Raw genomic sequence first — 21159 nt, forward strand, 5'->3', positions numbered from 1 at the left:
TTCAACACATCACTTGAAATAATTAATTATGTATTGAGGTACTTGTAACTTTGGCATTCCCATGCAATCTAATCAGTTATATGAATGAAAATAAAAACTGTTATTTGCAGAAAAGAACCTTTGGACAGACTGTCTCTAAAAGTAATGTCACCTCTCAGGTCAATCGGTCCAGTTCAGGTGACGTCCACAGGCATCACGCTAGCTTTGAGGCGGATGGTCACGAGGGAAACTGGAAGCGGACCAGCCCTATTCTCTGCCAATCGGACGGTAGCACTTCTGAGCACAGGATCATCTCTCGTCCCTTTGACGTGAGGCAGCCGCTGTGGTAGACTGTGCTATTGGCCAGTAGGGAATAAGTCAGCCTTTAGCCCCATTATCCAGGGTTTAGTTGACTCGAGTGCCTTCAATCATTGAATAAACACAAGCACTCAAGGAATGCACAAACACAGGAAAGAACTGAAGGTACATGCTGCACTGAGTTAATCAGTGTTGCTTTTCCTAATGCAATCAGTGACTGTCTAAAGTGGAAGTTCTATTAAGCAAGAAGGAAGCGAAAAGATCATGTTATGAAACGACCAACATGAACACGGGCATAACCTCAAAACACATTATCAGACTTTACAAGGCTTAACTCAAAGCTCTCCCTCACTGGAGCCTAGAGAGGAATCAAAACCCTGCCGTCACAACATTTCTGTCAAAATCTGCCAATCATATTTACAGGAAAAGGTTGCGCTGTTTAAAATTTTATCTACATGTTTACAATATGGAAGGCCAGGCTCTGCTCTGGTGATGGGGCCTTGACAGTCGACAGTGTGTATAAGAAATTTAGGACAAATTTTAATGATTGCATGCTTGAATTTCTGATATATGTGGGTGGTGGCACGAATTTATTAAACAACCTCAAATATAGGGCCACAGAACTAATTCCACAGCCAACTAGAGCAAACATTGGGGCTGAAAATCCAGGGGAATGGCCCGCATCCTGGTATAAGTGCTGGGACCAGCCCGCATGGGGGGCCTCCGATGCTGAGCCAATAATTAACATCCAAATGGCGGGTGCTTGCACCAATAGGGGCACCCACTGCTCCCCCCAGAGACTGCAGATAGCAGTGCAAATTGTCTGTCTGGGGGGCAGGGAGAACACCCCACTGCTGAAGGTTGAAATGTCAGTGGGGGTTCCAGACCAGGAGTCTAAAGCGGTCGCCACATGTGCCATTTGGTCCCACTTGCCAGACCATCACTAAGCCACTGGTTATTCCGTACGGATGGAAGTCCCCCGCTGGATGTCAACCCAATATTTAGAGTTCATATTCTAGTCTCCACTTGCTGGGGCTATCTGGAGTGGGGCTTGAACCTTTCACCTTCTGACTTAGAGGTTAGTATACTATTAACTGGACTTTAAAAAGGTATTTGATAAAATACCACATATTAGGCTGGTTAGAAAAATTGAAGCCCATGGGATAAAAGGGTTAGTAGCAGCACAAGTACAAAATTGGCTAAGGGACTTATGGTGACCGGAGGGAAGAATATAGTGGAGCTGCCCAGGGTTCAGTATTAGGACCACTGTTGTTTTTGAGATACATTAATGAGTTGGACTTGGGGGTACCAGGGCACCATATCGACATTTGCAGGCAACACGAAAATTCATAAATACCACACAGCGAGACTGTTGGAGTTCAGGATATAACTAACAGTAAAGTAGTGGTGGGGAAATCCAGAACAAAGGGACATTATCCTAAAATTAGAGCTAGGCCATTCAGGAGCAAAATCTGGAAGCACTTTTTCCTCACAATGGGTAGTAAAAATCTGGAATTCTCGCTCCCAAAAGGCTCCTAGGACAGTTGGAGCTTTCAAGATGGAGATGGATAGATTTTTGTCAAGTAAGGGTATCAAGGGATATGTAGCAAAGGCAGTTTAAGGTACAGATCAGCTGTGATCTAATTGAATGGCGAAGCAGGCTTGAGAGGCTGAGTGGCCTACTGCTGTTCCTCATGTTCCTACAGTATATCCATGTAAAAATAGGACTCCTTTGTGATCTGAAATGGATATTCTGTTTTTCACACATCCAATGTTTTCAAAGTTGGAGTGAAACACTTGGTGAGACAACGGCAGATATAAATTATTAACATAGAAATATAGAAAATAGGTGCAGGAGTAGGCCATTCGGCCCTTCGAGCCAGCACCACCATTCAATATGATCATGGCTGATCATGCAACTTCAGTACCCTATTCCTGCTTTCTCTCCATACCCCTGATCCCTTTAGCTATAAGGGCCACATCTAACTCCCTTTTGAATATATCTAACGAACTGACCTGAACAACTTTCTGTGGTAGGGAATTCCACAGGTTCACAATTCTCTGAGTGAAGAAGTTTCTCCTCATCTCGGTCCTAAATGGCTTCCCCCTTATCCTTAGGCTGTGACCCCTGGTTCTGGATTTCCCCAACATCGGGAACATTCTTCCTGCATCTAACCTGTCTAATCCCTTCTAAGCTGCTTTATTGCACGGACAAGTGCACACACAGAGTTGAAGTCTAAGTAAATTCCACTTAAGTAACTTAATCAGACTTATTTGTTCAAAATATGGAAAAAAAAAACTAATAGATCATGCACCCTGTCCCTTTCATAGCTGACTTGCTTCTTTTTAGCATTGCTTTCCAGGCAACTTCTAACTGCAAAACATGACCTCCAACGTTTTGAGATTCCAGCTCCAGGCCTAATGCTGTGACTTGCAGTCTTTGCTCAAAATCTCACTGACGCCCCAGGTGTCCCTTTGCCCTTTTTTTCTTTGTCTTCCCAGCGAGGGCAGGACTGACCCCGATGCTGACTTCCTCCCCGCCACTACTGATTCGCCAGTGGACATATCAATAAAACCAACTACCTCTCCTCCTCTCTTGGGCATGGATTTAAGGAAAGCATCTCCTCCTGCTCTGAAAATGAATGGGCCTAACCTGGGATGAAACAACTGACCCTCACGGTATTCATATGAATTAGACTATGAGCTGTAACATTTCATACACTGGCTCATCCAGCTTCAATACACATCTTAAATGCTTGCAACTTAAAAACTTAAAATCTGTGCAAAGTCACTTTGTTTTAAGACACAACACTTTAAACATAACTCTCAAAATCCTTTCTGTGGAAAGAAAAGGATTAAAAATCCTGAAACGCCACAGTTTAGTTAGTATGTAGTTTCCTCAGAACTGAATCCACCTTGATCAAGTTTTTACAGTGTGTTTTTATGCCTATAAATTTTTTGTTTGTATAAAGCTCTGCTAAGAATAACAAAACGGGAAGTCTGCCTGTGACCACAATGTTCCTTCAGCATGTTTCCTGGAAGCCATCTGCTTTCATAGCAGTGATTCCCAGACATGATTTCTGATAAGTGGAAAGTAATTTTGCTCTTTTTGGACAAAATTCAACATTATATATGAAGATTCTTTTTATCCAATCAATGTCTTATATTATTTTCCATCTTCCACAAAATCTTCTCATTTCATAAAATACACCAACAGCATACTAACCAGAGAGGTCAAATCTACGATAAATCACAGTCAAGTAATATAGAAAATGCTGACCAGAAGTGCATACAGTATTCCAACTGAAGCCTGGCAAGTACTCTGTAAACCCTTAACATAATCTCTGTTCTGATTATACATCCCAACATTCTACTTTCTTTTTAATTGCTTTTCCATGTTGTCTTGACGTTAAGCGTGATGAGTCTATTATTATTCCCAAGCCCATTTCAAAGTCTTTGTATATTAATTGAATTCCTCATTGTATACCTTTTCTGATCATTCTTTCTTGCAATACATAATCAGTGCATCTTGCAGTATTAACTTTCATTTGCCTTTCTAATCGCATAACAGCCCCAAATCCTTCTATAAAACCTTAACTTCATTCGCTGCCCGTATTATGCTTCCTATTTTAGTGTAATCTGTAAAATTAACAAGTTTACAATTAACTTTGGTGTTCAAGTCACAGATGTAGATAAGAAACAACAAGGGTCCAAACACTGGTCTCTGCAGTACTGCATGAAGCACCTCTATGGTCTGACACAAACATTATTTCTCATTTTTTAAATCCGATTTCTTCTCAAGTATCGCACTCTTGTTATGGATTCCCATAGAAACATAGAAATTTACAGCGCAGGAGGCGGCCATTTCGGCCCATCGTGTCCGCTCCGGCCGACAAAGAGCCGCACGGCCCTTGGTCAGCAGCCCTAAAGGTTTCATATAAACCTATGAAAACGACGGAAAGGCAAAGAGCACCCAGCCCAACCAGTCCATCTCACACAACTACGACACCCCTTATACTGAAACATTCTACACCCCACCCCAACATGGATTAGAGTTTTTCATTATAATCCAGTGGAGTGCTCACCAGTAGTAATTCGAACGTAGTGCTCATTGAACACTGCTTTCACAGCCACATGTGATGCTCACTACAAGGCAGATTTAATCCTCAAAATATGGAGCCTATGGCACGAGAATCTTATTTAACTTACCCAAAAATAAATTAAACTCTGTTATTTTGACTGACTGACTCACTGCAGTTGCCAGGGAGCCAGATCATTATAGTCACCGCCACCAATACATACAAGAAGGAGTATGTATTGCCGTGGAGTGGTGGTGCAACATATGCACGAATATTCGAATATTTACAGCAGTTGCCATGGAACTGTGGCATGCAAACTCTTTTATGTAAATTGCCAATTAGGATGACAATTGTCATCAACGATGAGAGTTAACAAGTGCCACCATTTTAAAGCGGTACAAACAATAAACTGTAAATTATAAGTAACTAAACAACTAAGAAACTTAACAAAATAAAGTAATTGTGGTCCCTGGTGTCGGTGATGCACTCCAGGCTCACCGGTCGCGGAAGGCCGCAAACATACCACGTGTTCCCGTTCCAGGGACACCCGGGTGTGGACATAGCCACAGAAGAGAGGTAGGCAGGGCCAGCCGAATGATCCCTCGACCACACACTGCCAGGACCTCTGGATGGGCTGTGGCATGCTAAACTCTGTCAACATTTACAATGGTTGCCATGAACATACCGTGAAAACTAATCACCCTTCTATTTCTGACAGGACAGCAGTTGCTTCCCACTTCTGCCTGTTCCACCCCACATCTTTTTTGTATTATGGAGACCATACAAAGTACTCCAGATGTGGCCTCTCCATGTCCAGATACAGCTTCAGAAATGATCTCCTTGGCCATCAGCTGAGCTTCTGAACCCACATCCACTCCATCACGAAGACCACCTACTTCCATCTCCGTAATATTGTCCGCCTCTGTGTCTGCCTCAGCTCATCTGCTGCTGAAACCCTCATTCATACTTTTGTTACCTCGAGATTCGACTATTCCAGTGCTCTCCTGTCTGGCCTCCCATCTTTAACCGTCCACAAACTTGAGCTCAACTAAATCTCTGGTGCCCGTATCCGAACTTGCAACAAGTTCCATTCACCCATCACCGCTGTGCTCGCTGACCTACATTAGCTCCCAGTCCACCAATGCCTCAAATTTAACATTCTCATCCTGGTGTTCACATCCATCCATGGCCTCTCCCCTGTTTATCTCTGTAATCTCCTCCAGCCCCACAATCCACTTAGAACTCTGCGGTCCTCCAATTCTGGCATCTTGTGAATCCCTGACTTTCTTTACCCCATCATGGCACCGATGCCTTCAGCTAACTAGGCCCCAAGCTCTGGAATTCCCTCATTAAACCTCTCCTCCTTTAAGACACTCGGTAAAACCTACTTCACCTGTCCTAATGTCTCCTATGTGCCTCGGTGTCAAATTCTGTCTGAGTGCACTCCTATGAAACGCCTTGGGATGTTCTACTACATTAAAAGGTATACGTTGTTGTATATTACCCCCAATATCATGTGCTTTGATTTTACACACCAATCTCTTGTGTGGGACCTTGTCAAAAGCCTTTTGAAAGTCCAAATACACCATATTCACTGGTTCTCCCGTGTCCACTCTACTGGTGACATCCTCAAAAAATTCCAGAAGATTTGTCAAGCATGATTTCCCCTTCATAAATCCATGATGGCTTGGACCGATCCTGTCACTGTTTTCCAAATGCGCTGCTAGTTCATTCTTAATAATTGATTCCAACATTTTCCCCACTATTGATGTCAGGCTAACCAGTCGATAATTACCTGCTTTCTTGCTCTCTCCCTTTTTAAAAAGGTGGTGTTACATTAGCTACCCTCCAGTCCATAGGAACTGATCCAGAGTCGATAGACTGTTGGAAAATGATCACCAATGCATCTACTATTTCTAGGGCTACTTCCTTAAGTACTCTGGGATGCAGACTATCAGGCCCCAGGGATTTATCGGCCTTCAATCCCATCAATTTCCCGAATACAATTTCCCGCCTAATAAGGATATCCTTCAGTTCCTCCTGCTCACTAGACACTCGGTCCCCTAGTACTTCCAGAAGGTTATTTGTGTCTTCCTTCGTTAAGATAGAACCAAAGTATTTGTTCAATTGGTCTGCCATTTCTTTGTTCCCCATTATAAATTCACCTGAATCCGACTGCAAGGGACCTACGTTTGTCTTCACTAATCTTTTTCCTCTTCACATATCTATAGAAGCTTTTGCAGTCAGTTTTTATGTTCCCAGCAAGCTTACTCTCATACTCTATTTTCCCCCTCCTAATTAAACACTTTGTCCTCCTCTGCTGAATTCTCAATTTCTCCCAGTCCTCAGGTTTGTTGCTTTTTCTGGCCAATTTATATGCCTCTTCCTTGGATTTAACACTATGCTTAATTTCCCTTGTTAGCCACAGTTGAGCCACCTTTCCCGTTTTATTTTTACTCCAGACAGGGATGTACAATTGCTGAAGTTCATCCATGTGAGGTTTAAATGTTTGCCATTGCCTATCCACCGTCAACCCTTTAAGTATCATTTGCAAGTCTATTCTAGCCAATTCACGCCTCAAACCATCACGCCTCAAACCTTTCCTTAAGTTCAGGACCCTAGTTTCTGAATTAACTGTGTGACTCTCCATCTTAAAGAATTCTACCATATTATGGTCACTCTTCCCCAAGGGGCCTCACACAACAAGATTGCTAATTAGTCCTTTCTCATTACACATCACCCAGTCTAGGATGGCTAGCTCCCTAGTTGGTTCCTCGACATATTGGTCTAGCAAACCATCCCTAATACACGCCAGGAAATCCTCCTCAACCGCATTGCTACCAGTTTGGTTAACCCAGTCAATATGTAGATTAAAGTCACCCATGATAACTGCTGTACCTTTATTGCATGTATCCCTAATTTCTTGTTTCATGCTGTCCCCAACCTTACTATTACTATTTGGTGGTCTGTACACAACACCCACTAGCGTTTTCTGCCCCTTAGTATTCCGTAGCTCCACCCATACCGATTCCACATCATCCAAGCTAATGTCCTTTCTTACTATTGCATTAATTTCCTCTTTAACCAGCAATGCCACCCCGCCTCCTTTTCCTTTCTATCCATCCTTTCTAAATGTTGAATACCCCTGGATGTTGAGTTCCCAGCCTTGGTCACCCTGGAGCCATGTCTCCGTGATGCCAATTACATCATACCCGTTAACAGCTATTTGCGCAGTTAATTCGTCCATCTTATTCCAAATACTCCTCGCATTGAGGCACAGAGCCTTCAGGCTTGAGTTTCTCACACACTTTGCCCCTTGAGAATTTTGCTGTAATATGGCCCTTTTTGCCTTAAGTAAAAGTGGAGGGCAGAGAAACCTTTCTTCTTTCTATCTTTTGCTTCTGCTCCCATTCTACTTCCCTCTGACTCCCTGCATAGGTTCCCATCCCCCTGCCATATTAGTTTAACACCTCCCCAACAGCACTAGCAAACACTCCCCCTTGGACATTGGTTCCGGTCCTGCCCAGGTGCAGACCGTCCAGTTTGTACTGGTTCCAACTCCCCCAGAACCGGTTCCAATGTCCCAGAAATTTGAATCCCTCCCTTCTGCACCACTGCTCAAGCTAAGTATTCAGCTGAGCTATCCTGCGATTCCTACTCTGACTAGCACGTGGCACTGGTCGCAATCCTGAGATTACTACTTTTGAGGTCCTACTTTTTAAATTTAGCTCCTAGCTCCCTAAATTCGTCTCGAAGGACCTAATCCCGTTTTTTACTTATATCATTGGTACCTATATGCACCACGACAACTGGCTGTTCACCCTCCCTTTTCAGAATGCCCTGCACCCACTCCGAGACATCCTTGACCCTTGCACCAGGGAGGCAACATACCATCCTAGAATCTCGGTTGCGGCCGTAGTAACGTCTATCTATTCCCCTTACAATTGAATCCCTTATCACTATAGCTCTCCCACTCTTTTTTCTGGCTTCCTGTGCAGCAGAGCCACCCACAGTACCATGAACTTGGCTGCTGCTGCCCTCCACTGATGAGTCATCCCCCCCAACAGTACCCAAAGCAGTGTATCTGTTTTGCAGGGGGATGACTGCACTACCTTCGTTACACTGCTCTTCCTGTTGGTCTCCCATTCCCTATCTGGCTGTGTACCCTTTACCTGCGGTAAGACCAACGCACTAAACGTGCTATTCACGTCATTCTCAACATCATGGATGCTCCAGAGAACATCCGCCCGCAGCTCCAGTGCCGCAATGCGGTCTGTCAGGTGCTGCAGGCGGATGCACTTCCAGCACATGTAGTCGTCAGGGACACTGGAAGCGCCCCTGACTTTCCACATAGTACAGGAGTTGCATAACACGTGTCCGAGCTCTCCTGCCATGACTTAACCCTTAGATAAACTTAAATTGGCAACAACAATGCTAAAAGGTACTTACTGATAAAGAAAAAGAAAAACTACTTGCCAATCACCAGCCAATCACTTACCATCTTGGCTGTGACGTCACCTTTCGATTTCTTTCTACTACTTTTTTGCCTCGCTGCTGCAGCTGCACTGGCTGGCCTCTCCGACATCCCGCTCCGCCTCCTCCGATCTCCCGCTGGCTGGTCGACGATGCTGGGCCTTCTGTAGGCCTCTCCAACGTCCCGCTGGCTGGTCGACAATGCTGGGCCTTTTGTAGGCCTCCCCGACGTTCCGCTCCGCCTCCTCCGATCTCCCGCTGGCTGGTCGACGACGCTGGGCCTTTTGTAGGCCTCTCCGACGTCCCGCTCTGCCTCCTCCGATCTCACGCACTTTTTGCCTGTTGCTATATCTGGGTGCCCTTACCTGCCTGTTTCTTTATCTCTTCACCTTCATTTTTCTGCACCCCCCCCTCCCCCATCTCCATGACAGCATCAGTTTCCCTCAGGTGTTCGCTCTCTCAAAAGGTTGTGGGTTCAAACCTCACTCCAGGACTACAGCATGTAAGTCGAGGCTGACACTTCCAGTGCACTACTCAGGGAGTGCTGTATTGTTGAAGGTACCGTCTTTGCATCAGATGTTAAACTGAGGGTATGTCTGCCAATTGGAAAAGATCACCTAGCATTATTCAAAGAAGAGTTGGGAGTTCTCCAAGTGGACCAGCCGATTTCTCTTTTAACCATCACAACCAAAAACAGATTAACTGGTTATTTATCTTATTTGCTATTTGTGGGACTTTGCTTTTCAAAGAATGCTGATTTTGCCTATACCTGTATAACATCAGCTATGTCATTTCAAAAAGTAATGCAATGCTCTGATACACTTGAGGATATGATAAATGAAAGTTCCTCCTTTCTGTTTCAGTAAATGTCATTTTTGCACTTTAATGATAATAGGAAAATAATTAAACATCTATGCTGTTAAAGCTGAGCAAAACTTTAGTTGTGGAGACCAAGAATCTCCTCCGTGAATTGCTATACTGAGCCAGTTTGGTGGTACCTGTTGGATCATCTCATCCCTGAGCTATACCTCTCTACGCACATAATCATAGAATGATACAGCACAGAAAGTGGCCTTCAGCTCAGCGTGCTGTGCCAGCTCTTTGAAAGAGATATCCAATTAGTCCCACTCCACTGCTCTTTCCCCGTAGCCCTGCAAATTGTTCCTTTTCAAGTTCCTTTCAGGCCGTGCATTCCAGATCACTGCATAAAAAATATTTTCCTCATGTCACTTCTGGTTCTTTTGACAATTACGTTAAATCTGTGTCCTCTGGTTAGCGACCCTTCTGCCACTGCAAACAGTTTCTTCTTAATTAAACCCTTCAAGAATTTGGACACCTCTATCAAATCTCCCCTTATCCTTCTCTGCTCTAAGGAGAACAACCCCATTTTCTCGAGCCTGTCCGCGCAACTGAAGTCTTTCATCCCTGGTACCATTCTAGTAAATTTCCTCTCCACCCTTCCTAAAGTGCGGTGCCCAGAATTGAACACAATAGCCCAGCTGGGGCCTAACCAGTATTTGGTAAAAGTTCCTTGCTTTTATAATCTATGCCTCGATTTATAAAGCCATGGATCCTGTATGCCTTTTTAATAGCCTTCTTAACTTGCCCTGCCACCTTCAAAGAATAGTGTATGCACACCCCCAGGTATTTCTGTTCCTGAACCCCCTTTAAAATTGTACCATTTCGTTTACATTGCCTCTCTTCATTCTTCCTACTAAAATGAATCACTTCACAGTTCTCTGCATTAAATGTTATGTGCCTGCCCATTTCACTAGGCTATTTATGTTCTCCTGAAATCTGTTACAGGTACTATCCTTCTCACTGTTTACTACATTTCTGAGTTTCATGTCATCAACAAACTTTGAGATTATGCCCTCTATACCCAAGTCCACGTCATCATGAAGACATTCAATTTGACCTTTTTTATTTGTCATTTTTTTGTTATATTTTTGGACCAATCCCTTGAACTGTGCGCCATGCCTGAATGAATACTGTGTGTTTATCAGTATCATGTCTCGTCTTATAAAGATTTTTTTATCAGACTAGCTTTAGTTCAAAACAGCAGCAATTCACGTAGTAAATGCATTAAGTCTTCAGCTCAGTTTTAGGGTCAGAAAGCCTGGCTGTGAAATTAGGTTCCATAGCGCCCGTTTTTTCCAGAGGTACGAGTGCCGTTTTGGGTCCACAGAATTTAGCAGCCACATCCACCGCCCCCCCATTTCTGTGCATACTGTGTTAACTGTTATACACAATGGATTAACAGCACTTTAGTCTCGTGGCAGGGGCTTCAAATATGGAGTATATATCTCAAACATTATTCCACTTCATCTGGAAAAAATGAAATGCAGGTGGGTGAGCGGTGTTTTCACAGACTGATTTGAAATGTATTCTGACACAGACTATAAATTTAGAGGCAAAGGCCTCCTTCCATTTTACCAATGAACTGGATTTTGACAAAAAATAAATCAAGATTTTTTTTTTCTTGGTAAAACTATGATGAAAGTGAAAGCTGGTGGGCAGGTTAATCCCTCCACCAAGTCTAACGTGCGTGCACACATAAACTTTACCTCAATAAAGCTTCTGAAATTTGTCCTTTAAAGTTTCTTAAAATAATTTTGAAAAATAAAAAGATTATTAGAAGCAGATTGGACTAACTAAATAGAAACATAGAAAATAGGTGCAGGAGTAGGCCATTTGGCCCCTCGAGCCTGCACCGCCATTCAAATGAGTTCATGGATGAACATGCAACTTCAGTACCCCATTCCTGCTTTCTCGCCATACCCCTTGATCTCCCTAGTAGTAAGGACTACATCTATAAAAATGCTGCTGAGGCATCCTGGGAAATTGTGCACATTGCACAGGCTCAGACCTGAGAATCTACCCTGAGCTAGCAGAATCACACCTTGAAGCAAAAATATCAAGTCCAAGCCAAGGTTCTTGGGAGAGCCTGAGGTCTCCCAGCTGCAGTGCCTCAGACCTGCACACCAGAACTAGCCACTCCCCATAGCCAAGCGATTTCATTGTAGCTATGACACTGGTATCTACCTGATAATATGGAAAATTGCCCATGTATGCCTTATCCACAAAAAGCAGGATAAATTTAACCTGGCCAATTACCTCTCCAACAGCCTCCTCCCAAACATCAGCACAGTGATGGAAAGAGTCATCAACAGTGTCATCAAGCAACACTTACTCACCAGTAAACTGCTCATCAACACTCAGAACACTCGGCTCCAGATCTTATCGTAACCTTGCTCGAGACACAGACTCAAAAGCTGGATGCCAGAGGAAAGGCGAGAGCATCTGCCCACAATCTTAAGGCTTCAAGACGCCACAGGAAAATTGAGGTCAATGAGGTTCATGGGGAACATCTGCTGCTGGCTGCAGTCATACCTGACACAAAGGAAGATAGAGCTGGTTATTGGAGGCTAATCATTGCAGCACTAAGATATTGTTCTTCAGAGAGGTGTCTTCAGCCCAGCATCTTCAGTTGCTTCGTCAATAGTATGCCCTCGGTCATAAGGACTGGAGTGGGGCTATAAAATGGTCAACTCTATTCACAACTCTGATAATGAAGAAGCCCATGCAGGCCCACAGCAGGACTTGGATTACACCGAAGCTTGGGCTGACAGGTAAAATTTGTGCTCCATAACTGCATGGTAATAACCACCTCCCCAGACTTTGAGTGGCAACACTATTGCCAACTATCCAATGATCAATATCCAGAGGACCACAGCAAACTAAAAGTTTAACTGGAACAGTCATATCAACGGGAGACGGAACAGGAGATCGCACGGGGGGGGGGTGGGGGGGAAGGGGGGGAGGAGCGGTAGATCACGAGTTGGAGATGGGGGGACGGAGCAGATCAGGGGGGCCGGATTCTTCCTCCTCAGTGTCAAGGAGGAGTCCAGCTTCAATATTGCATGGGGCTTTGCGCAGAGCTTGGAGCCCATGACTTCCAGGATGGAATTGATGGATAACTCCAGCAGACACCTTGTTGACCCAGCCGTGATGCTGCGTGTGATGGGCGCTGTTGCAGCTTCCATTGCAGCACAGACGGAAATGACCCAACGTCTCATTGCTGCAGTGGAAGCTCAGACTACTGCCATCTTTGCTGCGTTTTTGAGTCCTGAAAGGGGCTTGCAGGATGTCGCAACAGGCCAGCAGTCTGTCCTCTCAACAAATTGCTAGGAATGCTGAGGGGCGCCCCAGGGATGTGGCAGTGGGTCTGTGGAGCAAGTACCTGCTGTCCTCTGTCAGCATTCCTCCTCCCACCACTGCCACTCCGCCCTTGCTGCTGCCTATCAACCAGCCAACCCAGACTGCTGCCCATGCCGAGGTGGCGCAGTCTATAGTGGGACTTTCTCGGTCCACAGCTGGTTGAGGCCATTGTGCAAGGCGATCTGTAGTCTCGCCCACAAGTCAGCAGCCTTCCACCTGCCATGCTGCAGCCACTGAAGGAGCACTGCGTAGGAGCACTAGAGTAGGTAAAGGCACACGAATGACAGGCACTAAGGGAATACACATGGATGAATAGTTGATAGTCATTTTGATTGCGTTTGAATGAATTTATAATTGGTGTTTGGAATGTGTGTTTTGTGTTGTCTCTCATTTCAGCTTTAAGCCTGGGAGGATGCTGTGATGTTTCACGACAGAGGGATGGTATGACGGGGAAGCAGTGAGCAATGGTGATCTGGGGTTTCATTCACTGGAATCAGAATCTAATGAGATGTTCACGGACAGCCTCATCAGAACATAAAAAATAGGAACAGGAGTAGGCCACACGGCCCCTCAAGCCTGTTCCGCCATTCAATAAGATCATGGCTGATCTGATGATGGACTCAGCTCCACTTCCACGCCCGTTCCCCATAACCACTTATCGTTTAAGAAACTGTCTATTTCTGTTTTAAATTTATTCAATGTCCCAGCTTCTACAGGTCTCTGAGGCAGTGAATTCCACAGATTTACAACCCTGAGAAGAAATTTCTCTTCATCTCGTTTTTAAATGGGCGGCCCCTTATTCTAAGATCATGCCCTCTCGTTCTAGTCTCCCCCATCAGTCAAAACATCCCCTCTGCATCCACCTTGTCAAGCCCCCTCAATCTGATATGTTTCGATAAGATCACCTCTCATTCTTCTGAATTCCAATGAGTAGAGGCCCAACCTACTCAACCTTTTCTCATAAGTCAACCCCCTCATCCCCAGAATAAACCTAGTGAACCTTCTCTGAACTGCCTCCAAAGCAAGTATATACTTTTGTAAATTTGGAAACCAAAACTGCACAAAGTATTCTAGGTGTGGCCTCACCAATACTTTATATAGCTGTAGCAAGACTTCCCTGCTTTTATACTCCATCTCCTTTGCAATAAAGGCCAAGATACCATTGGCCTTCCTGATCACTTGCTGGACCTGCATACTATCCTTTTGTGTTTCATGCACAAGTACCCCCAGGTCCCGCTGTACTGCGGCACTTTGCAATCTTTATCAATTTAAATAATAACTTGCTCTTTTGATTTTTTTCTGCCAAAGTTGATCAGTTCTCTAGTGGCACTGGCAAGAGGTCATCATTCACATGTGTTTCTCTGGAGCTGTTTCATCTGGCATCAGATAAACGCACTCCAGAACCAGGGGACATAGTCTTAGGATAAGGGGTAGGCCATTTAGGACTGAGATGAGGAGAAACTTCTTCACTCAGAGAGTTGTTAACCTGTGGAATTCCCTGCCGCAGAGAGTTGTTGATGCCAGTTCACTGGATATATTCAAGAGGGAGTTAGATATGGCTCTTACGGTTCAGGGGATCAAGGAGTATGGAGAGAAAGCAGGAAAGGGGTACTGAAGGAATGATCAGCCATGATCTTATTGAATGGCGGTGCAGGCTCGAAGGGTCGAATGGCCTACTCCTGCACCTATTTTTCTATGTTTCTATGTTTTTGATTCAAAGGCTGAGAAAATCGTGAGTTTAGCGCTGGCTGTTAAGGCCCGTTTTGATAAAATGATGGTGACTGTTTGCGATGGGTCCCGTGGCAGTTGCCATTTTGGGCAGGTCATCAGTGCTGCCACGGTCAGCACTCGCTACAGAAATGGAAATGAGGCAGATCGCGATGTCAGTGAGTGTGTAACACTGATTTGATGCACAGTCTGCCATTTTCGCTGTCGCCCCTCCACTTACCGCCCTCTCTTAATCACAACTAGTTGACCAAGAGTTCAGCAGCAGGAAGGAGCCCCCAGCAGCGCTATTTAAAGGGATCATCAACAACTTGCAGCTGATGTGTACTGGCGCTATAAGTTTTTGCAACTCTTGCAGCTTTCATATCTTGTTTCAAGTTGCTGAGGTCACAGGCAAGTAGAGAAGGCGTGGATTCTCATTTAAAGTCTTCTTCTCACATTCATGGGGGCTCTACTTGCAGTCCCTCTCATGCTCGAGTATCTTCAGGAGAGGGAGCGGAAGCAGCGAAGATGCCCACAGAGGGAGGGGAGGAGGGCTGGCAGGTGGCCCTACCCATCTAGGGTCTTCTGAGAGCACTTCTGTTACCTCCACTTAAGCCAGGAGTCGTGTATTCAGAGGCTCCGCTTCACCAAGGAGGTGGGCACAGAGCTCTGCCCCCTCCTGCAACCAGATCTACAGCCTTGGAGCAGAGCGATCATGACTCTCCCAGTGGCCCTCAAGGTCACCGTGGTCATCAATCTCTTGGCTAGCGGATCCTTCTAGTCTGCAGCCAGGGACATAGCTAACATTTCCCAGTTCACTATCCATCATTGCATCCGGGAGGTCACAGAGGCCCTCAATTCCAGGAGAAGGGACTTCACTGTCTTCTCTCTGAAGAGAGAAGCAAACTGAGTATGCATGTGGCTTTGCCAGGATAGCGGGCATCCCCATGGTGCAGGGCACCATCGATTGCACACACACACGTGGTCTTGTGGGCACGGTATACCAATCCGGAGATGTTCCGTAACAGCAAAGACTATCACTCACGTAATGTGCAGTTGTTGTGACCACGCCCAGCGCATCCTGACGGTGAATACCAGCAATTCTGGCAGCGGTCATGATGCCTTCATCCTGCGCCAATCCGGTGTGCCAGCAATCGTCCAGCCACCACATCAAACCCAAGGGTGGCTACTTGGAGACAAGGGTTATCCACTCTGCACCTGGCTGATGACTCCCCTGCACAACCCCACCACTCGTGGCCAGCAATAATATAATGACAGCCACGCTGCCATCAGGAACATCATCAAGCAGACCATCGGCGCTCAAGCAACGGTTCCGCTGCCTTGACTGCTCGGGAGGAGCCTTCCAGTACTTGGCGGAGTGGACACCAAACAGAGAGCAGGACAGGATGAAGTAGGGTTGGGAACATAGGAAATAGGACCAGGAGTAGGCCATTCAGCCCTTCGAGCCTGCTTTGCCATTCAGTAAAATCATGGCTCGACTCCACCTTCCCGCTCTATCCCCATATCTCTTGATTTGAAATAGGAATGGATTTCTATATTTAGCTGTTGCTGATTAGTTATTAAGGTTTGCAATGAACTTATGTCTTTAATTCATAAGAAACAGAATGGGGAGAGAAAGACTTGATGACCAGTTAGAAATTTTGAGAAACACTTCCGAAAATCAGCAATCCTCCAATCTTTAGCTGTATTATGGAGGATATCTGTGCTCTCCAGTTATCGTGTTTAAGAACATAAGAAATAGGAGCAGGAGTCGGCCATACAGCCCCTCGAGCCTGCTCCGCCATTCAATAAGATCGTGACTGATCTGATCATGGACTCAGCTCCACTTCGCCGCCCGCTACCCATAACCCTTTACTCCCTTATCGCACAAAAATCCGACAATCTCCGCCTTAAAACATTTAATGACCCAGCCTCCACAGCTCTCTAGGGCAGAGAATTCCATAGATTTACAACCCTCTGAGAGAAGAAATTCCTCCCCATCTCAGTTTTAAATTGGCGGCCCCTCATTCTTAGACAAAGTCCCCTAGTTTTAGTTTCCCCTATGAGTGGAAAAATTCTCTCTGCATCCACTTTGTCGAGCCCCCCTCATTATCTTATATTTCGATAAGATCGCCTCTCATTCTTCTGAACTTCAATGTGTATAGGCCCAATCTAACAACCTATCTTCATAAGTCAATCCCCTCATCTCTGGAATCAACCTAGTGAACCTTCTCTGTTCAGCCTCCAATGCAAGTATATCCTTCCTTAAATCATCATCATCATAGGCAGTTCCTCGGAATCGAGGAAGACTTGCTTCCACTCTTAAAATGAGTCCTTAGGTGGCTGAACAGTCCAATACGAGAACCACAGTTCCTGTCACAGGTGGGACAGATAGTCATTGAGGGAAAGGGTGAGGACAGGTTTGTCGCACGCTCTTTCCGTTGCCTGCGCTTGATTTCTGCATGTTCTCGGCGATGAGACTCGAGGTGCTCAGCGCCCTCCCGGATGCACTTCCACCACTTAGAGCGGTCTTTGGCCAAAGACTCCCAGGTATCAGTGGGGACGAAGCACTTTTTCAGGGAGACTTTAATGGTGTCCTTGTAATGTTTCCTCTGCCCACCTTTGGCTCGTTTGACGTGAAGGAGTTCAGAGTAGAGCACTTGCTTTGGGAGTCTCATGTCTGGCATGCGAACGATATGGCCTGCCCAGCGGAGCTGATCAAGTGTGGTCAGTGCATCAATGCTGGGGATGTTGGCCTGGTCGAGGACGCTAATGTTGGTACGCCTGTCCTCCCAGGGGATTTGTAGGACCAGATACACTACATCCACTGGTTCCCCCTTATCCACCCTGCTCATTACATCCTCAAAGAACTCCAGTCAAACATGATTGCCCTTTCACAAAACCATGTTAACGCTGCTTGATTGAATTATGCTTTGAAACGGGATCCCTCAGCATTTGAAGCAGCATTCCCAGTTGGGTTGACCACATCATGGAACTTTTTGGGTGTGGAGTCATCTTTCATTTAATGGCAGGTATCTGATCTATTGCATCCGGGTCATTCAAAATTACTTTAAAACATACGCAACTTATGATAGTTGAAGTTACAGAAACATTAATAGTTAAATGTTTACCCAAATAAGTTCACTGCTATGCGGCCTGATGAAATAAAGCCTGTATCCTCCCTACCTCTGACACTCACAACGTCAAGATGGCGAAGATTTACGAACAGACCCGAACGAAAGGGGCATCCTGCAAGCTAACTCTTCTTGGAAACACGTTTTTCCCCTCCCAGTAGATATTTCGTGATGAGTGCGCTGAATTCCCTTGGCACAATGTGCCGTGATTCTATTTTAAAATGTAAACGACGCCAGACGGACGGAAATTACCGAAGATTGCCGAAGCCGCCTCAGGCCGGCCCTGGAGCAGACGGACAACTCTTATTGGCTGGATGGAAGGCCAGCCGATCAAATGCCGCGGGCGCGGGCGCGGGCGCGCGCACGCTGCAGCCCAGGTGGCGCGCGCGTCAAACACTCCCATTTGGGGTAAACAACTTGCAGGTGCGGCAGTGCGCGCTGGCTCCTCCTCCTCCTCCCGCCCCTAGCGGACGAGCGCGTGCGGAAATATCCTGATCCTCCGCCCCCTTTAGCCCGAGCGCATGCGCGGTGGGCGGGTGCTTGTCCTCGAGGCCGGCCCTGGGGGCGTTGACAAATGAGGCGGCGGCAGTGTTGAGTGCCAGGCGGAGGCGGGAAAGCCCTTGGGGCTGTCAGTGTGTGTGAGCGAGTCCTTTTGAGCGCACATACACACACTGTCTCTCTCGTCATGTACCGGTTTCTAGGCGAGCTGCTGGCTCGCGGGGCCGCCGCCGCCTCCGCCTCCTCAGCGCCCGCTGCTGAGGGCGCCCTGCAGCGCCTCAGCAACCCGGCTGCGCTGCTCCAGTGCCGACGCTACTCCACCGAGCCCGAGCAGCAGGATGACCCGAACTTCTTCACCATGGTCGAGGGCTTCTTCGACCGCGGGGCCAAGATCGTGGAGGACAAGCTGGTGGAGGACCTGCGGACCCGCGAGTCGGACGAGCAGAAGCACAACCGGGTGCGGGGCATCCTGCAGATCATCAAGCCCTGCAACCACGTCCTGTCCATCGCCTTCCCCATCAAGAGGGACAACGGCGAATGGGAGGTGATCGAGGCCTACCGAGCCCAGCACAGCCAGCACCGGACGCCCTGCAAAGGAGGTAATGGCAGAGCCTAGTGGGACAGCTTGCAGCAACTGCTGCCCCATCCCTCAGCTGCAACAACTCTTGCTCTGTTATACCCCATCACTCTGGGCACTTTCAGCAACTGCCCTTTCATCCATCCCTCAGTGGGTAGTTGCAGTAACTCCTGCTCTATTATACCCACCCCTCAGTGGGAAAGCTTGCAGCAACTCTTGCCCTGCTGCCCCATCCCTCAGTGGGTAGTTGCAGCAACTCCTGCTCTGTTATACCCCATCCCTCAATGGGACAGCTGCACCAACTCCTGCTGTTAACCCATCCCTTAATATGGCAGCTGCAGGAAGAACTGCCCTGTTCTAACGACTTGGAAGGGACTGAGTGCTTTTCCTCCCATCTTTGTATCGTCACCAAACTTGGCTACGTTACAATGTGTGTGGAGGACATGCAAAATCTGCAAAAGGACATAGACAGGTGAAGTGAGTGGGCAAAAATTTGGCAGATGGAGTATAATGTTGGAAAGTGTGAGGTCATGCACTTTGGCAGAAAAAAAATCAAAGAGCAAGTTATTATTTTAATGGAGAAAGATTGCAAAGTGCTGCAGTACAGTGGGACCTGGGGGTACTTGTGCATGAAACACAAAAGGATATTATGCCGGTACAGCAAGTGAGCAGGAAGGCCAATGGTATAATGGCCTTTATTGCAAAAGGGATGGAGTATAAAAGCACGGAAGTCTTGCTATAGTTATACAAAGTATTGGTGAGGCCACACTTGGAATACTGTGTGCAGTTTTACAAGTTTTACAAATTCCATATTTACAAAAGGATATACTTTGGAGGCAGTTCAGAAAAGGTTCACTAGGTTGATTCTGGGGATGACAGGGTTGACTTATGAGGAAAGGTTGAGTAGGTTGGCCCTCTACTCATTGGAATTCAGAAGAATGAGAAGTGATCTTATCGAAACATAAGATTATGAGGGTCTTGACGAGGTGGATGCAGAGAGGATGTTTCCACTGATGGGGGAGACTAAAACTAGAGGGCATGATCTTAGAATAAGGGGCTGCCCATTTAAAACAGAAATGAGGAGAAATTTCTTCTGAGGGTTGTAAATCTGTGGAATTTGCTGCCTCAGAGAGCTGTAGAAGTTGGGACATTGAATAAATTTAAGACAGAAATAGACAGTTTCTTAAACAAAATAAAGGGTTATGGGGAGTGGGCGAGGAAGTGGAGCTGAGTCCACGATCAGATCAGCCATGATCTTATTGAATGGCGGAGCATGCTCGAGGGACTGTATGGCCTACTCCTGCTCCTAGTTCTCATATTCTTACGTCCTCCCCAATAGCACGGCTGCAGGAATAATTGTCCTAAAAACAGCCCACACTCCGTAAGACTGTCTTATAAATGCTATCCCTTGTAGGAGTTATTGTAGGAATAGCATCTTGCCCCATCCCTCAGTGGGGCTGCTACATTAATACCTCGCTTGCCCTTTTCAATTTTACTGCTGCAGCAATACAGCCCTGTTACCCTTCCAACTGACACTTGTGTAAATACAGAACTCTCAGCAAGGCTGCTCCATAACTAGGCCAGAAAGACTAATGGATCTAGTGCAGGTATATGCCTTTTATGACTGTTAGAAGCTATATGTGATCTGTATAGTGTATAAGCAAATGTTGCTCTGATAGAAATGTACAGTATAGCATTACCTGTACTGACTGCAGTTTTCATAGGACCAAATGCAAAGGAGAGGTAGTAATATGTAGATATTGAACACAACAGCATAATGTTTGATAGATTTAGGCTGCATCTTAAGCTATTATAGTTATGAATCCTGAAGTGAGATTTTAATTGTAATCATTCCCATGTTTTTTAAAACATAACATTGTTATATACTAGTGTTTCTACTCATAAAATTTAAGTCTTGACTGTTTACTGGATGGAAATAATTTTTTCCAGTGCTGGATTTTCTGAATGACGAACAGAGAAACAGAAGTATTCAACATTTAGTAAAATTGCAACTTGCTAGAATTGTAATGTGCAGTGCAATACTGGGAAGCAAATCGGCTCTTGTGTATTGTGACTACAATAGAGTCCATACATAGAACCCTTCTAAGGAGACTGAAAAAATAATGAATGTAATGTGTTAAAATATATTGATGGGGTGCTCTTGCAGAGAGGG

General features: G+C 45.8%; 2 protein-coding genes across 9 annotated transcripts in view; one reads left to right on the forward strand and one right to left on the reverse strand.

The window, feature by feature from the left end:
- shld2 (shieldin complex subunit 2) overlaps window positions 1-18183 on the reverse strand; it is a 118486-nt gene extending 100303 nt beyond the window's left edge. For 5 of the 7 annotated variants that reach the window (XM_070865818.1, XM_070865821.1, XM_070865816.1 and 2 more), the window contains exons 1-2: window positions 17909-18183; window positions 12047-12242 (exon numbers count right to left, since the gene is read on the reverse strand). The gene's annotated coding sequence lies outside the window, so the exon portion shown is untranslated. The remainder of the gene's footprint in view (window positions 1-12046; window positions 12243-17908) is intronic. The other 2 variants (XM_070865820.1, XM_070865819.1) reach the window with 2 other exon arrangements.
- Window positions 18184-18478: 295 nt separating this feature from the next.
- LOC139234924 (glutamate dehydrogenase, mitochondrial) overlaps window positions 18479-21159 on the forward strand; it is a 108040-nt gene continuing 105359 nt past the window's right edge. The window contains exon 1 of one of the 2 annotated variants that reach the window (XM_070865825.1): window positions 18479-19008. In XM_070865825.1, the coding sequence (XP_070721926.1) occupies window positions 18597-19008 (412 nt within the window). In that variant the 5' untranslated portion in view covers window positions 18479-18596. The remainder of the gene's footprint in view (window positions 19009-21159) is intronic. The other variant, XM_070865824.1, reaches the window with a different exon arrangement.

Source organism: Pristiophorus japonicus, chromosome 22 (genome assembly GCF_044704955.1).
Source record: "Pristiophorus japonicus isolate sPriJap1 chromosome 22, sPriJap1.hap1, whole genome shotgun sequence".
Lineage (NCBI taxonomy): Eukaryota > Metazoa > Chordata > Chondrichthyes > Pristiophoridae > Pristiophorus > Pristiophorus japonicus.